Genomic DNA, 16,489 nt, shown 5'->3' with positions numbered 1-16,489 from the left:
ATTATTATTATTGTTATTGTTGTTTTTGTTGTTGTTGTTGTCGTCTCATTGTCACTAGTGCACCTGTTGTTAATTTTATTAACACCAAAGCTGAAAAATCCAAAAATATAAATCCAAAAATTGTAAAACCAAGAAACAAAGCAAGAAATCGAGACACACTATAAACAATAACTATGGTAAAGAAACGGCTCGGTACATCGATAGAACTAAAAATACATCACATAGATTGTTTAAATGGTTTAAATACATGAAGATGCAGAAAAGAACTGCATGCCTGGGAGTCTTAAATAGTGTGGGTGGTTCCCTCTGGTGGATTGAAAGGGGAAGTGCAGGTGGAGCCATGATGTCATGCCTTACATCTAGGATTTATTTTATAAAATAAATTTCTAATTGAAACAGTTTTAAAAACTCTCCCTTGTCTGAAATATAAAAAACAGTAATCACATAAAATGATTGTGACCTATAGTGGAACAAATTGTCATTACTTTCAGGACATTTTCAGTAAACAAACAAGTATTTAATCTAATTATGAATAAAATACATTAAAAGTTTCCATCTATCAAATTAAACCAGTATGATAAAGAAGATACACTGAATTTAATACATGGGTCTTAGAGCCAAAGCCATTTCATGTGATGCATATATAGAAAGTTGAGATAATCAGAACAAAGAATATAAAATGACTGAAGTTTGATGTCACTCCACTGCCTCGATTCTGCAGATGTTTCCTTTAGAACCGAATCCGCTGGCTGACGTGGTCCATGGCTGCAGTGATGCTGCAGTGAGACAGACAATAAAGTGATGAACAACTGGGTGGCATTCCACTCAAATCACTTAATCAGGAAGTGAAAGTCATCATATACAGACCTCTCAACCTCCAGGCCAAACTCACACAGATTCACTAAAACCTGCAGGTGTGAACGAGTGAAAACAAACTGCAGAGAAAGAGAGGAAGAGGGAGAGAGAGAGGAAGAGGAAGAAAGAGATCATTAAATCAGCACTGATGTCTTCTGCACTCTTATTGGTAAGACGACGTTGATTAATTCTCCCTAACGGTGGCTCACGCTTATATTAATGCATTTGTTCTCATACCTTCTCGTTTCTATAGCAACAGCTCATTCACGTGTACAGAACACACTCCACTGATAATAAACAGATTAAATAACATTTTATCTGTGCTGATTAAACATACTTCATTGGAATTTTATCACTGATTCCTGTTTTTTAGAATAATAAATCACTCAACCATGCAGATAAAACGTATAAACCTGCATGTAATACACCATGTATTTGTTAGATCACACAGGAAAAGTGGACTAAAAGATGATCTCTGGAAGTTCTAAATAAATAAGCAGATACAAACTGCAGGCATCTACAAACTGACAAATAAACCAATTAAACAGAAGTACCGCCTCTTCATCCCAGTCGAAGACAGTTGTCCTGAAATGCTCAGCCACGACTTTGAGCTCGTACGGACGCGTCACCTCCAGTCTCTCACACAGAGCTCCATCATGAGCACAGCACTGCACAATCTTCTGCATGGCCTTGTTCATTTTCTTCCTCTTCTACAGACAAGAAAACAATAATTAATCTACTGTAAAACAAAGAAGTTTAAACAAAGCTTTGCTGTTGCTTTAAGTGTCTTTTCTGATCTCTCTAGGTCTCTCTGTATGTAGTCTCTGAGCCAATGAGCTTTGAATAATTTACATAAACATGTGTGATTGGATAAATGAAAGAATATTGTATAAAAGTGCTGGTTTGGTTGCAGCCAAACTTTGATGAATTCTCATATTTACTGCAATCTGTCACCTGATGTTCACCTGCTGCATGCAAATCATCCTAAAATGAGTATCTTTCAGGATTCTAGAGCAGATGTAGAGGATATAATACTGCAGCCATAAATGATACATAGAAGTACATGTAAGTAGAGGTGTGTGAGGTAAAAGGTGTGAATTTGCACAGGAAGTGGTGCACTTACACGCTCAAGCTCATCATATTGTCTTTTAAGAGACTCTCTTCTTCTGGGGTTCTGTTCTTTTCTGATTCGGTTTTGTTGGATTAACAGTGGAACATTTGCACTTTCTACCACATCAGTCACTTCGAAGTTGCGTGACCGAGATGTGTAATTCCTCCTGACGTGGTATGGAGACCGTCCCAGAAATACGCTCAGGGGCATCTGGAGCATCGACTACAAAATATGTTGCATATAAAGAATTAAATAAACATAATAGTTTGTATAAATAGTAATGTTAACTAGATTTGTAAAGTTCATCGCGACAAACTTTGATGTGTGCTTTGACAAGGCAAGTATTGGCAAAGGCCGGTGCTTTTTGGAGGCGAGTGGACATAAGGGTCAGACACAAGTGGACAGAAAGCTAGGGTGCCAAAACATTTGGAGGCAAGTGGAGACAAGCATGTGACGTCATGTGAATACTCTTGAGGAAGTTCTCTTCATTGGGCTGAGTGTTTTGATATGCCGCATGTCCATGTTGTGCAAATTTATGATTTTCACGTGACATCACATGACGTCACGTGACGTGTAATGTTAATAAAAGCTTAGGTTCATGCCCTTTATTGATAAATATCTATTAGGATTATATATGTTTTATTATACATACCCTGCTCCCATAATTACAGGGTGTCTGATTCTCCTCCCTAGTCATGACATTTTCTTTTATATAATCAAACTGGTCCTGAAGAGTGGTGTACCTTAGATCTCTCTATCATGGAAAGAGAAAATTATTTTAAAAAAATGATAATAAAAATAATACATTGTCAAAGATTCAGCTTCTGTTAGTATATGTACAAAGTTAATATATGTACAAAGCTTCTCAAAAGATTCTGATTGGTTAGAAGGTGTTGAAAGAAAAATCTGAGGTCCCCAGGTGCTTTATTCCTCTTATACCACAGCAATATGTCAACAATGACATTATACATTATATTAATGAAGTAAAACTTTTCATATATGTACGATTCTATTTAATGCTGTGAAACACTCTGATACATCAGCTCTAAACACTTGTGTATTAACTTGTGACTTTTACAGAGAAGACAAAAAACTGGGAAAACTTTGAGCTCCAGCTAAAGCGCTGACACTGGAGACTCCTTCTATGCATTTAATGGATTTATTTCTTTTATAAAACATACTTTTTTGGTGTGGTGCAGCCAATAAGCTGTGAAAGCATCAGCGAGATACGCATTCCTCTCTGTGTCGAAGTAGCAAGCGTACGAGCTCTCATCAGGTTTACTCGCTGCAACGGCGTACACTGTAACCACAGATTACAGGTTTGAAAGGCATCAATACTTATTTTACTTTTTTCTCTAGTAAACAAAAATGTTCTTACCGTTGCCTAATTTTGGAAGCGCTTCCAGCATTGATCCAGAACTGCATGCTTCCATGTAAATAACCATCTGAACAGGCAAAGAAAGGGCAATAAAGTTAGAAATTAAGAGTTTATTAAAGGTGGGATCTCCGATATTTGAGAAATGCTTCAAAAAACTTCTAAACAAAAATCAAAACAAACGTGTAGCCAATGAGCAGAAAGGGGCGTGTCTTGTCAATTTGGGCGGAGAGAGTGTTCAGTGCGCATGTGTGACATTAGCAGAAAACGGTTTTAACATTGACATGGAGGATAAAAACAAAGAAAGAAAGTGAAGAAAGACTTACGATAAGGTAAGAAGTAAAAAATCTGGCATCATCCCAGTGCCTAAGAACAATAAACCCTCTTGTCTGAATGACTATCGTCCAGTTGCCCTCACATCAATAGTCATGAAGGTCTTCGAGGGACTGGTTAAAAACATCATCTGCTCCTCCATCCCAGATACTTTGGACCCTCTTCAGTTTGCTTATCGCCCCAACAGATCCATTGATGATGCCATCTCCCACATCCTGCACTCCTCTCACACACATTGACAGCAATAATAGGAACTATGTAAGGCTGCTATTTATTGACTATAGCTCAGATTTCAATACTATAGTCCCCATCAAGCTGGCTTCTAAACTCATGGACCTCGGCCTGAATTCTTCACTCTGCAATTGGATTCTTGATTTCCTCACCGGCAGACCTCAAGTGGTGAAGGTAGGCCAGTACACCTCCAACTCCATCACCCTGAAGGTAGGAGCCCCACAAGCCCCACAGTAACAGTGTTTAGCTCAGGAGTTATTGACTCGGGAAACTCCAATCTGTGAATATGCACACATGCGCACTGAACACTCTCTCCGCCCATATTGACAAGACCCGCCCCTTTCTGCTCATTGGCTACAACTTTTTTTTTTTTTTTTTTGGTGGCCTGATGCAGTTTTCAGAAGCATTTCTCAAATATCGGAGACATTTAAGTCCATACAGTGACGATGGTCTTGTGACCCGTTCCAGCCTTGTGTATAGGTCTACAGTCTTGTCACTGACATCCTTGGACAGCTCTTTGGTCTTATTAACACTAAAATGTTAAACATTTTTTTCCCTCACTGTATGCAAACAGAGTGAACTTTCCAAGCAGACGATACTCTATGTCACCGTACACAGAGGGGGATCATGGGTTAACATGAGACATCAGAGACAGAGATACACGAGCATGTCGTTGTCCCATGAGCTGTGGGACTGTGGTCCTACTGTGAGATAGTGGATCATGTGACTAGGTTTGTAGTTCTCTGATAGGCTGAGCATTCTGGGGAGGTTACTAATGTGGAGCAGAAGGTACCTGTGAAAATCTGCCGCTGCTGGACATGGTTTTCACTGTGTCGATGAGATCGTGGGCATAAAGCTGTAACAAATAACAGCTGATTAATATAAACAACAGTAATGTGACTGATTATTAGACTGATTTTGGGATTTAAATAAAACAGCTGTTACATTTCTACAGGAGAAGAAACTCTGACTGAACTTACTGTAGAATTAGGAAATTCAAAGACTCCGTGACCTCCGTGGTCTGATAAGTAGATGAAGATGGAATCGTTCGGACCACTGAAAAAAAAAACTACTTCAGAAAGATGTTCAGTTAAAATTACAGAGTAAATTTAGAACTTCACAGATTTTCATCATTGTTTCATTTTTTTAATAAACAACAGGTCTCTGTTTTAGATAAACTCCGCCCCCTAAGTGTCAATCTCTCTCCTTACTAAAGGAATAGTGCTTCAGTCTGAACAAAATTCTGGAGCTGTGAGCAAGTCCCTTAGTATTATATGTTCACATTACACCTTCACCACTACTGTATCTCTCTCTCTCTCTCTCTCTCTCTCTCTCTCTCTCTCTCTCTCTCTCTCTCAATCTCTCTCTGTCTCTCTCTCTCTCTCTCTCTGTCTCTCTCTCTCTCTCTCTCTCTCTCTCTCTGTCCCCCTCTCTCTCTCTCTCTCTCTCTCTCTCTCTCTCTGTCCCCCTCTCTCTCTCTATCTCTTTCTGTCCCCCCCTCTCTCTCTCTGCCCCCCCCCCTCTCTCTCTCTTAACTGATCCCAGGTATAAAATGAAATGGTTTTAACTCTACAGGTAGCAGAAGAGCAGATCGTTCTGAATAGAAATTAGAGATGATTGAAACCTTTTGATGACTTTTTTCGGTCCTCTTTTCCTGATGGCTCGTGAATCTCCACGCAGGACAGACAGAAAGTTTGCAGCTGAAACGTCCTAGTAATAAATTTAACAGCGGTTTAGTTTCCATGTAGTTTAATAAGTGAGATTTAATCACTGTGTACAGAACACATTACCTGTTCGGTGTAGTCTTTAGGAACCCCAGCGTAAACATCTCTGCCTTGTGGTACGTTGATTATGTTGCCAGGGAACGGATTTCTGAGTAAATATACAGTATATAAATATCAACCCTTTATTAGGACACTATGTATTTGCCTGTTTTTTATATCTGAGTATAAAGCCATGTTTTTATGCTGGACTTATAATACACTCTATAACCTGTGTGACTTAATATTATTATTATACAGCTATTCATTCATCTGCTTCACTGCTTCTGCTACTGGGTCTCGGGGTACACACACACACACAAACACACACACACAGACACACTCACACACACACACACACACACTCATATATACTCAGACACACACACACTCATATATACTCAGACACACACACACTCATATATACTCAGACACACACACACACACATATATATATATATATATATATATATATATATATATATATATATATATATATATATATATATATATATATATATACTTAGACACACACACACGCACACACATATACACACAAACACTCAGACACACCCACATACACACACACACTCAGACACCCACATACACACACACACACACACACTCAGACTCACACACACATACACACACACTCATATATACTCAGACACACACACACACTCATATATATACTCAGACACACACACACACACACACTCATATATAATCAGACACACACACACACATATATACACAAACACTCAGACACACCCACATACACACACACACTCAGACTCACACACACACACTCAGACACACCCACATACACACACACACACACACACAACCAGTCAAACACACACACTCAGACACAGGCCTTATAAGGCCTTATTAATGTTTGTATATGAACACAGACATGTTTTTTGTCAGGACTCATTCAATCTGTTCAGTTTTATTCGTATAGCGATTTTTACAAAACTGTCACCAAGCAGCTTAAAAAAACCTCCCTGAGACGACAATAATAATAATAATAAAAAAGATAATAATAATAATAATAATAATAATAATAATAATAATAATAATAAAGAATCTCTACTCTAATTTTAATATTTCTAAAATGACTAATTTACATGATCCTTTACATAATCTAGCCATGGGGGTCACAGTCCAGTGACTTCTGTGCCGGTCCCAAGCCCGGATAAATAGAGAGGGTTGCGTCAGGAAGGGCATCCGGCATAAAACATTGCCAAATCTAACCATGCGAATTGTCAGTACGAAATTCATACCGGATCGGTCGAGGCCCGGGTTAACAACGACCGCCATCGGCGCCGTTGACCTACAGGGCGCCGGTGGAAATTGGGCTACTGTTGGTCGAAGAAGTAGAGGAGGGAAGAGAGTGCACAGACAGAGAGAGAGGAGGAAAGGTAAGAGTGTAGGACTGAGAATAGGAACTCTGAATGTTGGTACTATGACAGGGAAAGGTAGAGAGCTGGCTGATATGATGGAGAGAAGGAAGGTGGATATACTGTGTGTAGAGGAGACCAAGTGGAAGGGTAGCAAGGCTCGTAGTATAGGAGCAGGATTCAAGCTGTTTTATTATGGTGTGGATAGTAAGAGAAATGGGGTAGGTGTGGTCCTGAAGGAGGAGTTTGTGAGGAATGTTCTGGAGGTGAATAGAGTGTCAGACAGGGTGATGAGTCTGAAGTTAGAGATTGAAGGGGTGATGTTGAATGTTGTTAGTGGTTATGCCCCGCAGGTAGGTTGTGAGTTAGAGGAGAAAGAGAGATTCTGGTGTGAATTCGATGAGGTGATGGAGAGTATTCCCAAGGGTGAGAGAGTGGTGATAGGAGCGGATTTTAATGGACATGTTGGTGAGGGGAACACAGGTGATGAGGAGGTGATGGGCAAGTTTGGAGTTAAGGAAAGGAACCTTGAAGGACAGATGGTAGTAGACTTTGCTAAGAGGATGGACATGGCTGTGGTTAACACTTATTTTCAGAAGAGGGAGGAACATAGAGTGACTTACAAGAGTGGAGGTAGGAGAACACAGGTAGACTACATCCTTTGTAGAAGAGGCAATCTGAAAGAGATTAGTGACTGTAAAGTGGTAGTGGGAGAGAGTGTAGCCAGACAGCATAGGATGGTGGTGTGTAGGATGACTCTGATGGTCTGTAAGAGGAAGAGGTCAAAGATAGAGAAGAAAACTAAGTGGTGGAAGCTGAAAAAGGAGGAATGTTGTGAGGAATTTAGACAGAAGTTGAGGCAGGCTCTGGGTGGTCAGGTGGTGCTGCCAGATGACTGGGAAACCACAGCAGAAGTGATCAGGGAGACAGGGAGAAAGGTGCTGGGTGTGTCATCTGGAAGGAGGAAAGAAGATAAGGAGACTTGGTGGTGGAATGAGGAAGTTCAGGATAGTATCCAGAGGAAGAGATTAGCCAAGAAGAAGTGGGATATGGACAGGACTGAAGAGAATAGACAGGAATACAAGGAGTTACAGCGCAGAGTGAAGAGGGAGGTGTCTAAGGCCAAGCAGAAGGCATATGACGAGTTGTACACTAGGTTAGACACTAGAGAAGGAGAGAAGGACTTGTACAGGTTAGCTAGACAGAGGGATCGAGATGGGAAGGATGTGCAGCAAGTTAGAATTATTAAGGATAGAGATGGAAGGGTGCTCACAAGTGAGGAGAGTGTACAGAGGAGATGGAAGGAATACTTTGAGGAGCTGATGAATGAGGAAAATCAGAGGGAAAAAAGAGTAGAAGGGGTGAACTCTGTGGAACAGAAAGTAGATAAGATTAGAAAGGATGAAGTCAGGAAGGCTTTGAAGAGGATGAAAAGTGGAAAGGCAGTTGGTCCTGACGACATCCCGGTAGAGGTCTGGAAGTGTCTAGGAGAGGCAGCAGTGGAATTTTTAACTAGTTTGTTCAACAGGGTTTTAGAAAGTGAGAGGATGCCTGAGGAATGGAGAAGGAGTGTGTTAGTGCCGATCTTTAAGAATAAGGGTGACGTGCAGAGTTGCAGCAACTATAGGGGGATAAAGTTGATGAGCCATACAATGAAGTTGTGGGAAAGAGTAGTGGAAGCTAGGTTAAGGAAGGTGGTGGAAATTTGTGAGCAGCAGTATGGCTTCATGCCCAGAAAGAGCACAACAGATGCAATTTTTGCTCTGAGAATGTTGTTGGAGAAGTATAGGGATGGTCAGAGGGAGTTGCACTGTGTGTTTGTAGACTTAGAGAAAGCGTATGACAGGGTGCCAAGAGAAGAGCTGTGGTACTGTATGAGGAAGTCAGGAGTAGCAGAGAAGTATGTCAGAGTGGTGCAGGACATGTATGAGAGGAGCAGGACAGTGGTGAGGTGTGCTGTAGGTCAGACAGAGGAGTTCACAGTGGAGGTGGGACTGCATCAGGGATCGGCTCTGAGCCCCTTCCTGTTTGCTATAGTGATGGACCAGTTGTCAGAGGAGGTCAGACAGGAGTCTCCTTGGACGATGATGTTTGCAGATGACATTGTGATCTGTAGTGAGAGCAGGGAGCAGGTGGAGGAAAACCTGGAGAGGTGGAGGTTTGCGCTGGAGAGAAGAGGAATGAAAGTCAGTCGTAGTAAGACTGAGTACATGTGTGTGAATGAAAGGGAGGGAAGTGGAACAGTAAGGTTACAGGGTGAAGAGGTGAAGAAGGTACAGGAGTTTAAGTACTTGGGGTCAACAGTCCAGAGTAATGGAGAGAGTGGGAAAGAAGTAAAGAAGCGAGTGCAGGCAGGTTGGAGTGGGTGGAGGAAGGTGTCAGGAGTTCTGTGTGATAGGAAAATATCAGCAAGAATCAAGGGGAAGGTGTACAGGACAGTGGTGAGACCGGCCATGCTGTATGGTTTAGAGACAGTGTCACTGAAGAAGAGACAGGAGTCGGAGCTAGAGGTAGCCGAACTGAAGATGTTGAGGTTCTCTTTGGGAGTGACAAGATTGGACAGGATTAGGAATGAGTACATCAGAGGGACAGCCCATGTTGGACGTGTGGGGGACAAAGTTAGGGAGGCAAGATTAAGATGGTTTGGACATGTTCAGAGGAGGGAGAGTGAGTATATTGGTAGGAGAATGTTGGACATGGAGCTGCCAGGCAGGAGGAAAAGAGGAAGGCCAAAGAGGAGGTATATGGATGTAATTAATGAGGATTTGAAGCTAGTGGGTGCAAGTGTTGAGGATGCAGAAGATAGGGATAGGTGGAAAGAGATGATTCGCTGTGGCGACCCCTGAAGGGAAAAGCCGAAAGAAGAAGAAGACATGATCCTTTACATCAGAGGTCACTAACAGGCGGACCGCGGTCCGGGTCCGGACCCAGAAGCTGCCAATCCGGACCCGGACCTACGGCCAAAACAAAAGGTTATGCTTTAAAACTTGACGGGGCGCTTCTATTTTAATAGGCGCAGCTTTTGCAGTCTTTACAGTAAAGGTAGTGTAAACGCACAGACCAATTGCATGCGAGTTAAGCCATCCCACGTGACACCACTCAGCCAATCAAATCTGTGCATTCCTGAAGTAAACACTGCGACTCAACAGCGCAAGACAGATGAGAGAGAATTAGAGTAAAGTTACACATGAAAGAAAGATAGCGATACATGTAGAAAACAAAGGGAGAGAAACAGACGAGTGAGACGGAGAAAGGGAAAGAAACAGACGAGTGAGACGGAGAAAGGGAGAGAAACAGACGAGTGAGACGGAGAAAGGGAGAATAAAGAACAAATGCCGCTCTCCAAAAAAAGAAAAGTAGACAGCGAAAATAGAGCATTTAATCCAGAACAGACTCATTTATGTTCACACTTCACACTAAACCAGTGTGTCTCATATGTACAGAAACAGTGGCACTTATTAAAAGTGACAACGTGAAACACCATTATGAGACAAAATATAAAGGTTTTGAACAAACATATCCACTCAAATCTGAAGACAGCGTCCCTGAGACAGCTTTCCCAGGTCTGAGGGAAGTAGCCCTATACATCCTGACCATGTTTGGCTCTACATACAACTGTGAGGCAGCTTTCTCTACAATGAACATAATCAAAACTAAATACTGTTCCAGGGTCACTAATGAGCACCTCCACATGTGTATGAGAGCGGCCCTGACTCCATTCAAGCCCAGGTTTAACTCTAACCCAAGCCCAGGTTTAACATCCTGCCAAACTAGACCTCAGTTCTCTCACTGAGCAAAAAGTGGGGGAGTGAGATATAAGCACTTTAAAGTTAAGCACTTTATTTAAACATACACAATTTTCACATTTTATTTATTTTCTCTTCTTTTGAAATGTAGCCCTACTTTTATTTATTTAATGAGAGAACTTTATACATATCTACAATCATACATATGTTCAGTTCTATGTTATGTAACAATAAATATTGTCAAAATGTTTTTGAATTGTACTGAATTTATTTGATTTGACAGTCAGGTATTTATTGCTTGCAGATGTTGATACAACTACTAGGCTACATAAATATATATCACATTAACTAGTTAAGACATTATGATCTTCCGGACCTTCGCTTCAAGAAATTTTCTCTTACTGGACCTCTTTCAATTTTAGTTGAATACCTCTGCTTTACATCATACTGTAACTCTTCGAGCTCAACACTGAGTTGACTTTACAGGACATTTGCACACTTCTTTCTTTTCTTTTTTTAGGTTCTGCAGTAACAGGAAACTGCAGACAGACGTCCAAACAGCAAGCCTGAGTTCATTTATTGTGTTCACTCCTTCACAATAAATGCAGAAAAATGCAAAAGTAAAACAATATCTTAGTGCCATAAACCTCTGTGGTGTCTTTGGCTCTTATTTAGATGTTTTAAGCGAGTGTGTTTGCACTGGATTAACTTTGTAACAGCAGTGTAAAGGTTCAGGATTTTATACAGAAAAGAAAGTAAACTTCCTCCTGAGAGACTGAGAGACTGATACTCACTCGTCATTATAAGCAATGTCATCATACATCATCACCACAATCTGTTCATCTGGAATACCATTCTGTTTCACCACCTGGTAAGCGTGACACACGTCGGCCTGGAAGAGAAACCACGATCGGACGGATTTAATCATCAAAGTCCTGAACTATAAATAATCTACAGTAAATATTAGTCTACTGTTTATGTGCATAAAGCTTCAGAAAGACTAAAAAACTGCCTTTGATATATTCTCACCTGGTGTCTGTAGTTTTCCCAGCCTTTAGAACCCGCTGCCAGGAGAACCCACTGTTTACTGACGCTGGCCATGTCAACTACAAAGTTCCTGCAAATGTCCTTTTATTATAATTTTACTGCGTCACCTTCAAATGGTGTACAAACAACTAAACTAAATTAATCTTAGTTCTATTTTAATTCGATATATTTTATCCTAGTGACATTAATCCTGTTCTTTCTCATCAAATAGAAAAGTCTGTACTTCTTCTTACCTCTTTGAGCTCCTGTGACTTTTATCTGGTGTCAAACAGACACATCGGTTTTTATCACCAGTTTACTTTCACTTTCATTTCAGCTGAAGTCATGATGAAATTTAGAAGGAAAACTCCCAAAGATTTTAACTCTCACTTTACAGAAAGCTGGTGTCGGGTCTCAGCAACACTGGGTGTATGTTTACTTTTTTCACTTGAATAAATCTAAACTCAGTAACACAGTAAAGCATCAATAGAATTTACTAAAAAAAATAACCTGAGGTCAGTTCATCAAGACGTCACTGAATGATCTGATCTGAGTATAAAACTCTCCTGTATGTATATCAGATTTACTTCCAGTCCTCTTTCCTTTCCCCAAACCTCTGTGGGAATTTCTCTACAGGTCACCGATCTCCCTTTTAGGTAATATGTTTATTATGTGTATTTATTTTACATCTCGAGGTTTAGATTGTTTTAGTGTCCTTTAGTCTTCTGCTTGTAGATGTTCTTCATTGTGCTCTGGTTCTTCTGGTTCTTCCCTGTGCATTAATCATATTTCCTTCTGTTTGTCTGATCTCAGCTCCACTAGATCCTCCTCCACCTGTCGACTCAGCTTCTCTAATCTGGGACAAGATCTTAGTCCTGAGCCTTAATGGAACGCTCTCGTATTCCTCTGGAATTCCCACTCAAGTGGATTAATTCTCCCATCACTCCGTCCGACTCACCGGGCTGTTAAGTTCAAGTGAAGAGCCATGTAAAGAGTCACTGATGTGAATCTCATAATGACACATGGATATGATGTGACCGTGAAGTGGGCGGAGCCTAAATGGCTCTGCAAAGCTGCAGAGTTTTATATAATGTGGTGGGGGGGGGGGGGGGGGAGACAATGAGTGGACAAAAAGTGTTGAGTTTTATTGTTTATTGTTTTATTGCTTCAGATCAGAAGAAGAACTTTCGGATTGTTACATTTATTCAAAACTAAAACCGACCGACTAAAATTTCTGCTTTTACCCATAATGTTGTGCTTTATGGAGACGATCTACTGTGTCATGTGTGTGTGTGTGTGTGTGTGTGTGTGTGTGTGTGTGTGTGTGTGTGTGTGTGTGTGTGTGTGTGTGTGTGTGTGTGTGTGTGTGTGCGCTCATGCAGAGATGAGCAGCTCCATCAGTGCTCCTACAGAGTGCATCCTGTAGAAGACTGTAAGCGGCTGACCGAGATTCACCAACACAAACCACACAGAGAAACCGAAGAACTGCTTCCCCACAGCGCTCTCAAACTGAGGGTGAGCCCCGAACGCTGGGATCACCCACAACTACACACACACACACACACACACACACACACACACACACACACACACACACAAACACAGAGAAAGAAAGAAAAAAGAAAGATATGATCACTAAGATGAGCAGGTTTCATGATCTGAGAAATGTAATATGACTCAGGAAAAAATAATCTGTTCATTTCTTCTCAGACATTTACATAAATATGTATTAAATATAAAGTGTCTTTACTTTTGTCACTCAGACCAACACCCCCCCTCTTTCACCCCTCTCACCTTACCCCCTCTATTTCACCCCCCCTCTGACCCTACCACCCTCTCTTTCACCCCCTCTCTTCCCCTCTCTCACCCTACCCCACCCCCTCACTTTCACCCTACCCCCTCTCACCCCCCTCTTTCACCCTACCCCCACCCCCCTCTCTGACCCCCCTCTTTCACCCTACCCCACCCCCCTCTCTCACCCCCTCTCTCACCCTACCCCACCCCCTCTCTTTCACCCCCTCCCTCTCACCCTACCTCCCCTTCCCCCTCTCTTTCACACCCCCTCTCTCACCCTACCCCCTCTCTTCCACCCCCTCTCTTTCACCCCCTCACCCTACCCCCACCCCTTCTCCGCCCTCACCCTCCCCCACCCCCTCACTTTCTCCCTACCCCCTCTCCCCCCCCCTTTCACCCTACCCCCACCCCCCTCTCTCACCCCTCTTTCACCCTACCCCCACCCCCCTCTCTCACCCTACCCCACCCTCTCTCTTTCACCCCCTCTCTCTCATCCTACCCCCCCTTTCACCCCCCCTCTCTTCCACTCCCCCTCTCTTTCACCCCCTCTCTCAACCCCTTTCTCTCTCACCATGATGTTACAGAGGATCAGGTAAGTACAGATCTCCTGGATGATCCTCTTGCTCCAGTGATGAGTGTCATGTTTGGGATGTAAGAACACGCCTCCTCTGTCTTTACTCTCCTCTTTCCTGACCATCTGTTTCACACAGCCACATTCACACTACGTTAATCACATCACGGTTCGGTGTAGAAAACATTTCATTCTCTTCATTCATCTTCTACATGTGTTTCAGAAACACCCACATTATCAGTACTTTCCTGAACCTGCTGAATGCGGTACAAAAGTCCATCTTCCTAAAATCAGAGCTGCACTTCCACCATCACACAAATTCACAACAAAGACATGAAACAAATGAGCAGAACTTTATCTCTGTGTAACCGTGACACTGACCTTCTGGACGAGCTCTTCCTCTGCCCTCACACCGTCCACCTGGTTCTTGATGGAGTGTGAGTGTGAGAGTGAGTGAGTGTATAATTGAGAGTGCAGAGCCTGGATGATGAAGATGTTCTGCAGTATGAGCTCCAGCAGGCTGAGCAGCGAGTACGTCAGGTGTAAATTTCCCAGAATGCCTCCGGCTCCGAGAGCCAAAGCAGCTACCAAGGAGAAGTATGAGAGAGAGAGTTGGCCGAGTCCAGCACCCAGAAGCAGCAACACGTCCAGACTGCGTGTAGGGTTTTTAGACACACCTCCCCCAGCTTTAGCCACACCTCCTCCACCATTAGTGTCTCTGCCTTGATGTTGGCTGTGTTCATGACTCTCTTTCCAGCGATACACCAGCGTTCCAGCCAGTGAGCACAGAACCATAGTAGGAATCACGCAAATGTGAAAGTTGTAAAACATAATAAAAGCCTCCTGACGCAGATCTTTCTGCCCCATCCACACCTGGTACAGCAGGAAAACCACAATACCGGAGATCAGCACCAGTACACCGAGGATCAGGCCGAGCAGGATGCCGCTGTGACACAAAATCCGCAGCGTGAACTTCTGGGCGTGGCCCGAGTGTGTTCTGATCATGTGACGCCCCACATTCTTCCACATGACATAGAGCATGCAGCTAGCGAGCAGGCTGAACTCCATGTTGAAGGGGTACAGGACCTCGTAGCCTTTACGCAGAGCGATGCATGCCGGCTGCCTTCTGCACTCACACTCCGTCGAGTTCTCTCTGTCCTCATCTGAAGAACATTCCAATAAAACACTCATTCACTCCTATAACATCTCTTACACAGTACACCTTAACATCACTGTACACTCACACCAGCAATGATCAGGTTAATCCTTGTAGTTTGTCTTGTAGGCATCAAGAATAGCGTGCAGAAGAAACGTCAATCCAAACAAAACGAACGACTGATCAGAGAAATCGCTCAAGCCAGTTGTTTGTTTTTTCTGTTTTTCCACTGTAATACAATACGCGGTCAAACGTAGCCACAATACACAGCACAGTTCAAATGAAGCCACACTCGAGGGCACGGCAGAGAACTTTACGACTCTGATCCTCACATCATATGAGCGTAGAGACGTGACGAAGAACAATGACTCTGGATGAGTGCAGAAGAGATCATCGGTGCGTCTCGAGAGAGTTCGTACCGTTGCTAGTTTGCTTTGCTAATTTATTCTAATCTGAGAATGATGCTAGTGCGAAGCCATACGAGCGTAGCATACAAGATGTAGTTCTGTGAGCTACAGTAGAGAAACAAAGTGACAACATTAGAGATCACTACAAGCCCACAAGAGACAAACTACAAGAGACAAGAGCGTTTTGTCACCTGATCTGTAGCCCCGCCCATTCGAAAATAAACACAGCTCTGTTTTAGTACATTTATCCTAAATAATTGAAATTAAATGCCATAATCAGATGGCATTAAAGAGGTTTATTTGAGATATGAGCAGTGCACTGAATGAGGGATGATGCACACTATGAGCTGCAGGTGACGAGTAGATAAAGTCCTTTTTAGAGCCTTTTGTTTGTTTGTTTTTGTTTGTTTTAGCTCACATTTCTCAGGACATCAGCTGCTTTATCTCAGCGTTACATTACATGAGATAAAAAAAAAACCTGTAAAATCTTTATTAACTCTTTATCCATTTGAATGTGCGGACGTGATTAACAACTGAACGAATATTAAATGAGGTCTCATGAATATTAATAAGCAGCCAGAGACTCGACTATTTATTTAATAACAACTATACAGGTGTTGTTTAGTTTAACTCCATAAGGTTTTTTGTAGCAGCCATAAATAAAATCTTTTACTTTTCATCATGATTTCATGTTTTTTTTAATAATATAATCAAACTTTAT

General features: G+C 42.1%; 2 protein-coding genes across 2 annotated transcripts in view; both read right to left on the bottom strand.

The window, feature by feature from the left end:
• LOC132861760 (legumain-like) lies at window positions 1-12,166 on the bottom strand. Its single transcript, XM_060893356.1, has 14 exons — window positions 12,095-12,166; window positions 11,844-11,931; window positions 11,609-11,706; window positions 5,696-5,777; window positions 5,530-5,615; window positions 4,886-4,961; window positions 4,699-4,761; window positions 3,345-3,411; window positions 3,148-3,266; window positions 2,619-2,720; window positions 1,979-2,188; window positions 1,410-1,565; window positions 868-935; window positions 1-776 (listed from the first exon to the last, which is right to left on the bottom strand). Exons 2-14 carry the CDS (start codon window positions 11,913-11,915, stop codon window positions 731-733), a joined length of 1,245 nt encoding a protein of 414 aa, XP_060749339.1. The 5' UTR covers window positions 11,916-11,931; window positions 12,095-12,166; the 3' UTR covers window positions 1-730.
• Window positions 12,167-12,977: 811 nt separating this feature from the next.
• Window positions 12,978-16,489, bottom strand: part of LOC132861749 (proton channel OTOP3-like) — a 12,691-nt gene continuing 9,179 nt past the window's right edge. Inside the window, exons 5-7 of the mRNA XM_060893353.1 lie at window positions 14,587-15,368; window positions 14,206-14,331; window positions 12,978-13,385 (exon numbers count right to left, since the gene is read on the bottom strand). Of these exons, the coding sequence (XP_060749336.1) occupies window positions 13,215-13,385; window positions 14,206-14,331; window positions 14,587-15,368 (1,079 nt within the window). The 3' untranslated portion in view covers window positions 12,978-13,214. The remainder of the gene's footprint in view (window positions 13,386-14,205; window positions 14,332-14,586; window positions 15,369-16,489) is intronic.

Source organism: Tachysurus vachellii, chromosome 2 (assembly GCF_030014155.1).
Source record: "Tachysurus vachellii isolate PV-2020 chromosome 2, HZAU_Pvac_v1, whole genome shotgun sequence".
Taxonomy (NCBI): domain Eukaryota; kingdom Metazoa; phylum Chordata; class Actinopteri; order Siluriformes; family Bagridae; genus Tachysurus; species Tachysurus vachellii.
The sequence above is the reverse complement of the archived record's forward strand: the minus strand, read 5'-3'. Positions and strand labels throughout refer to the sequence as shown.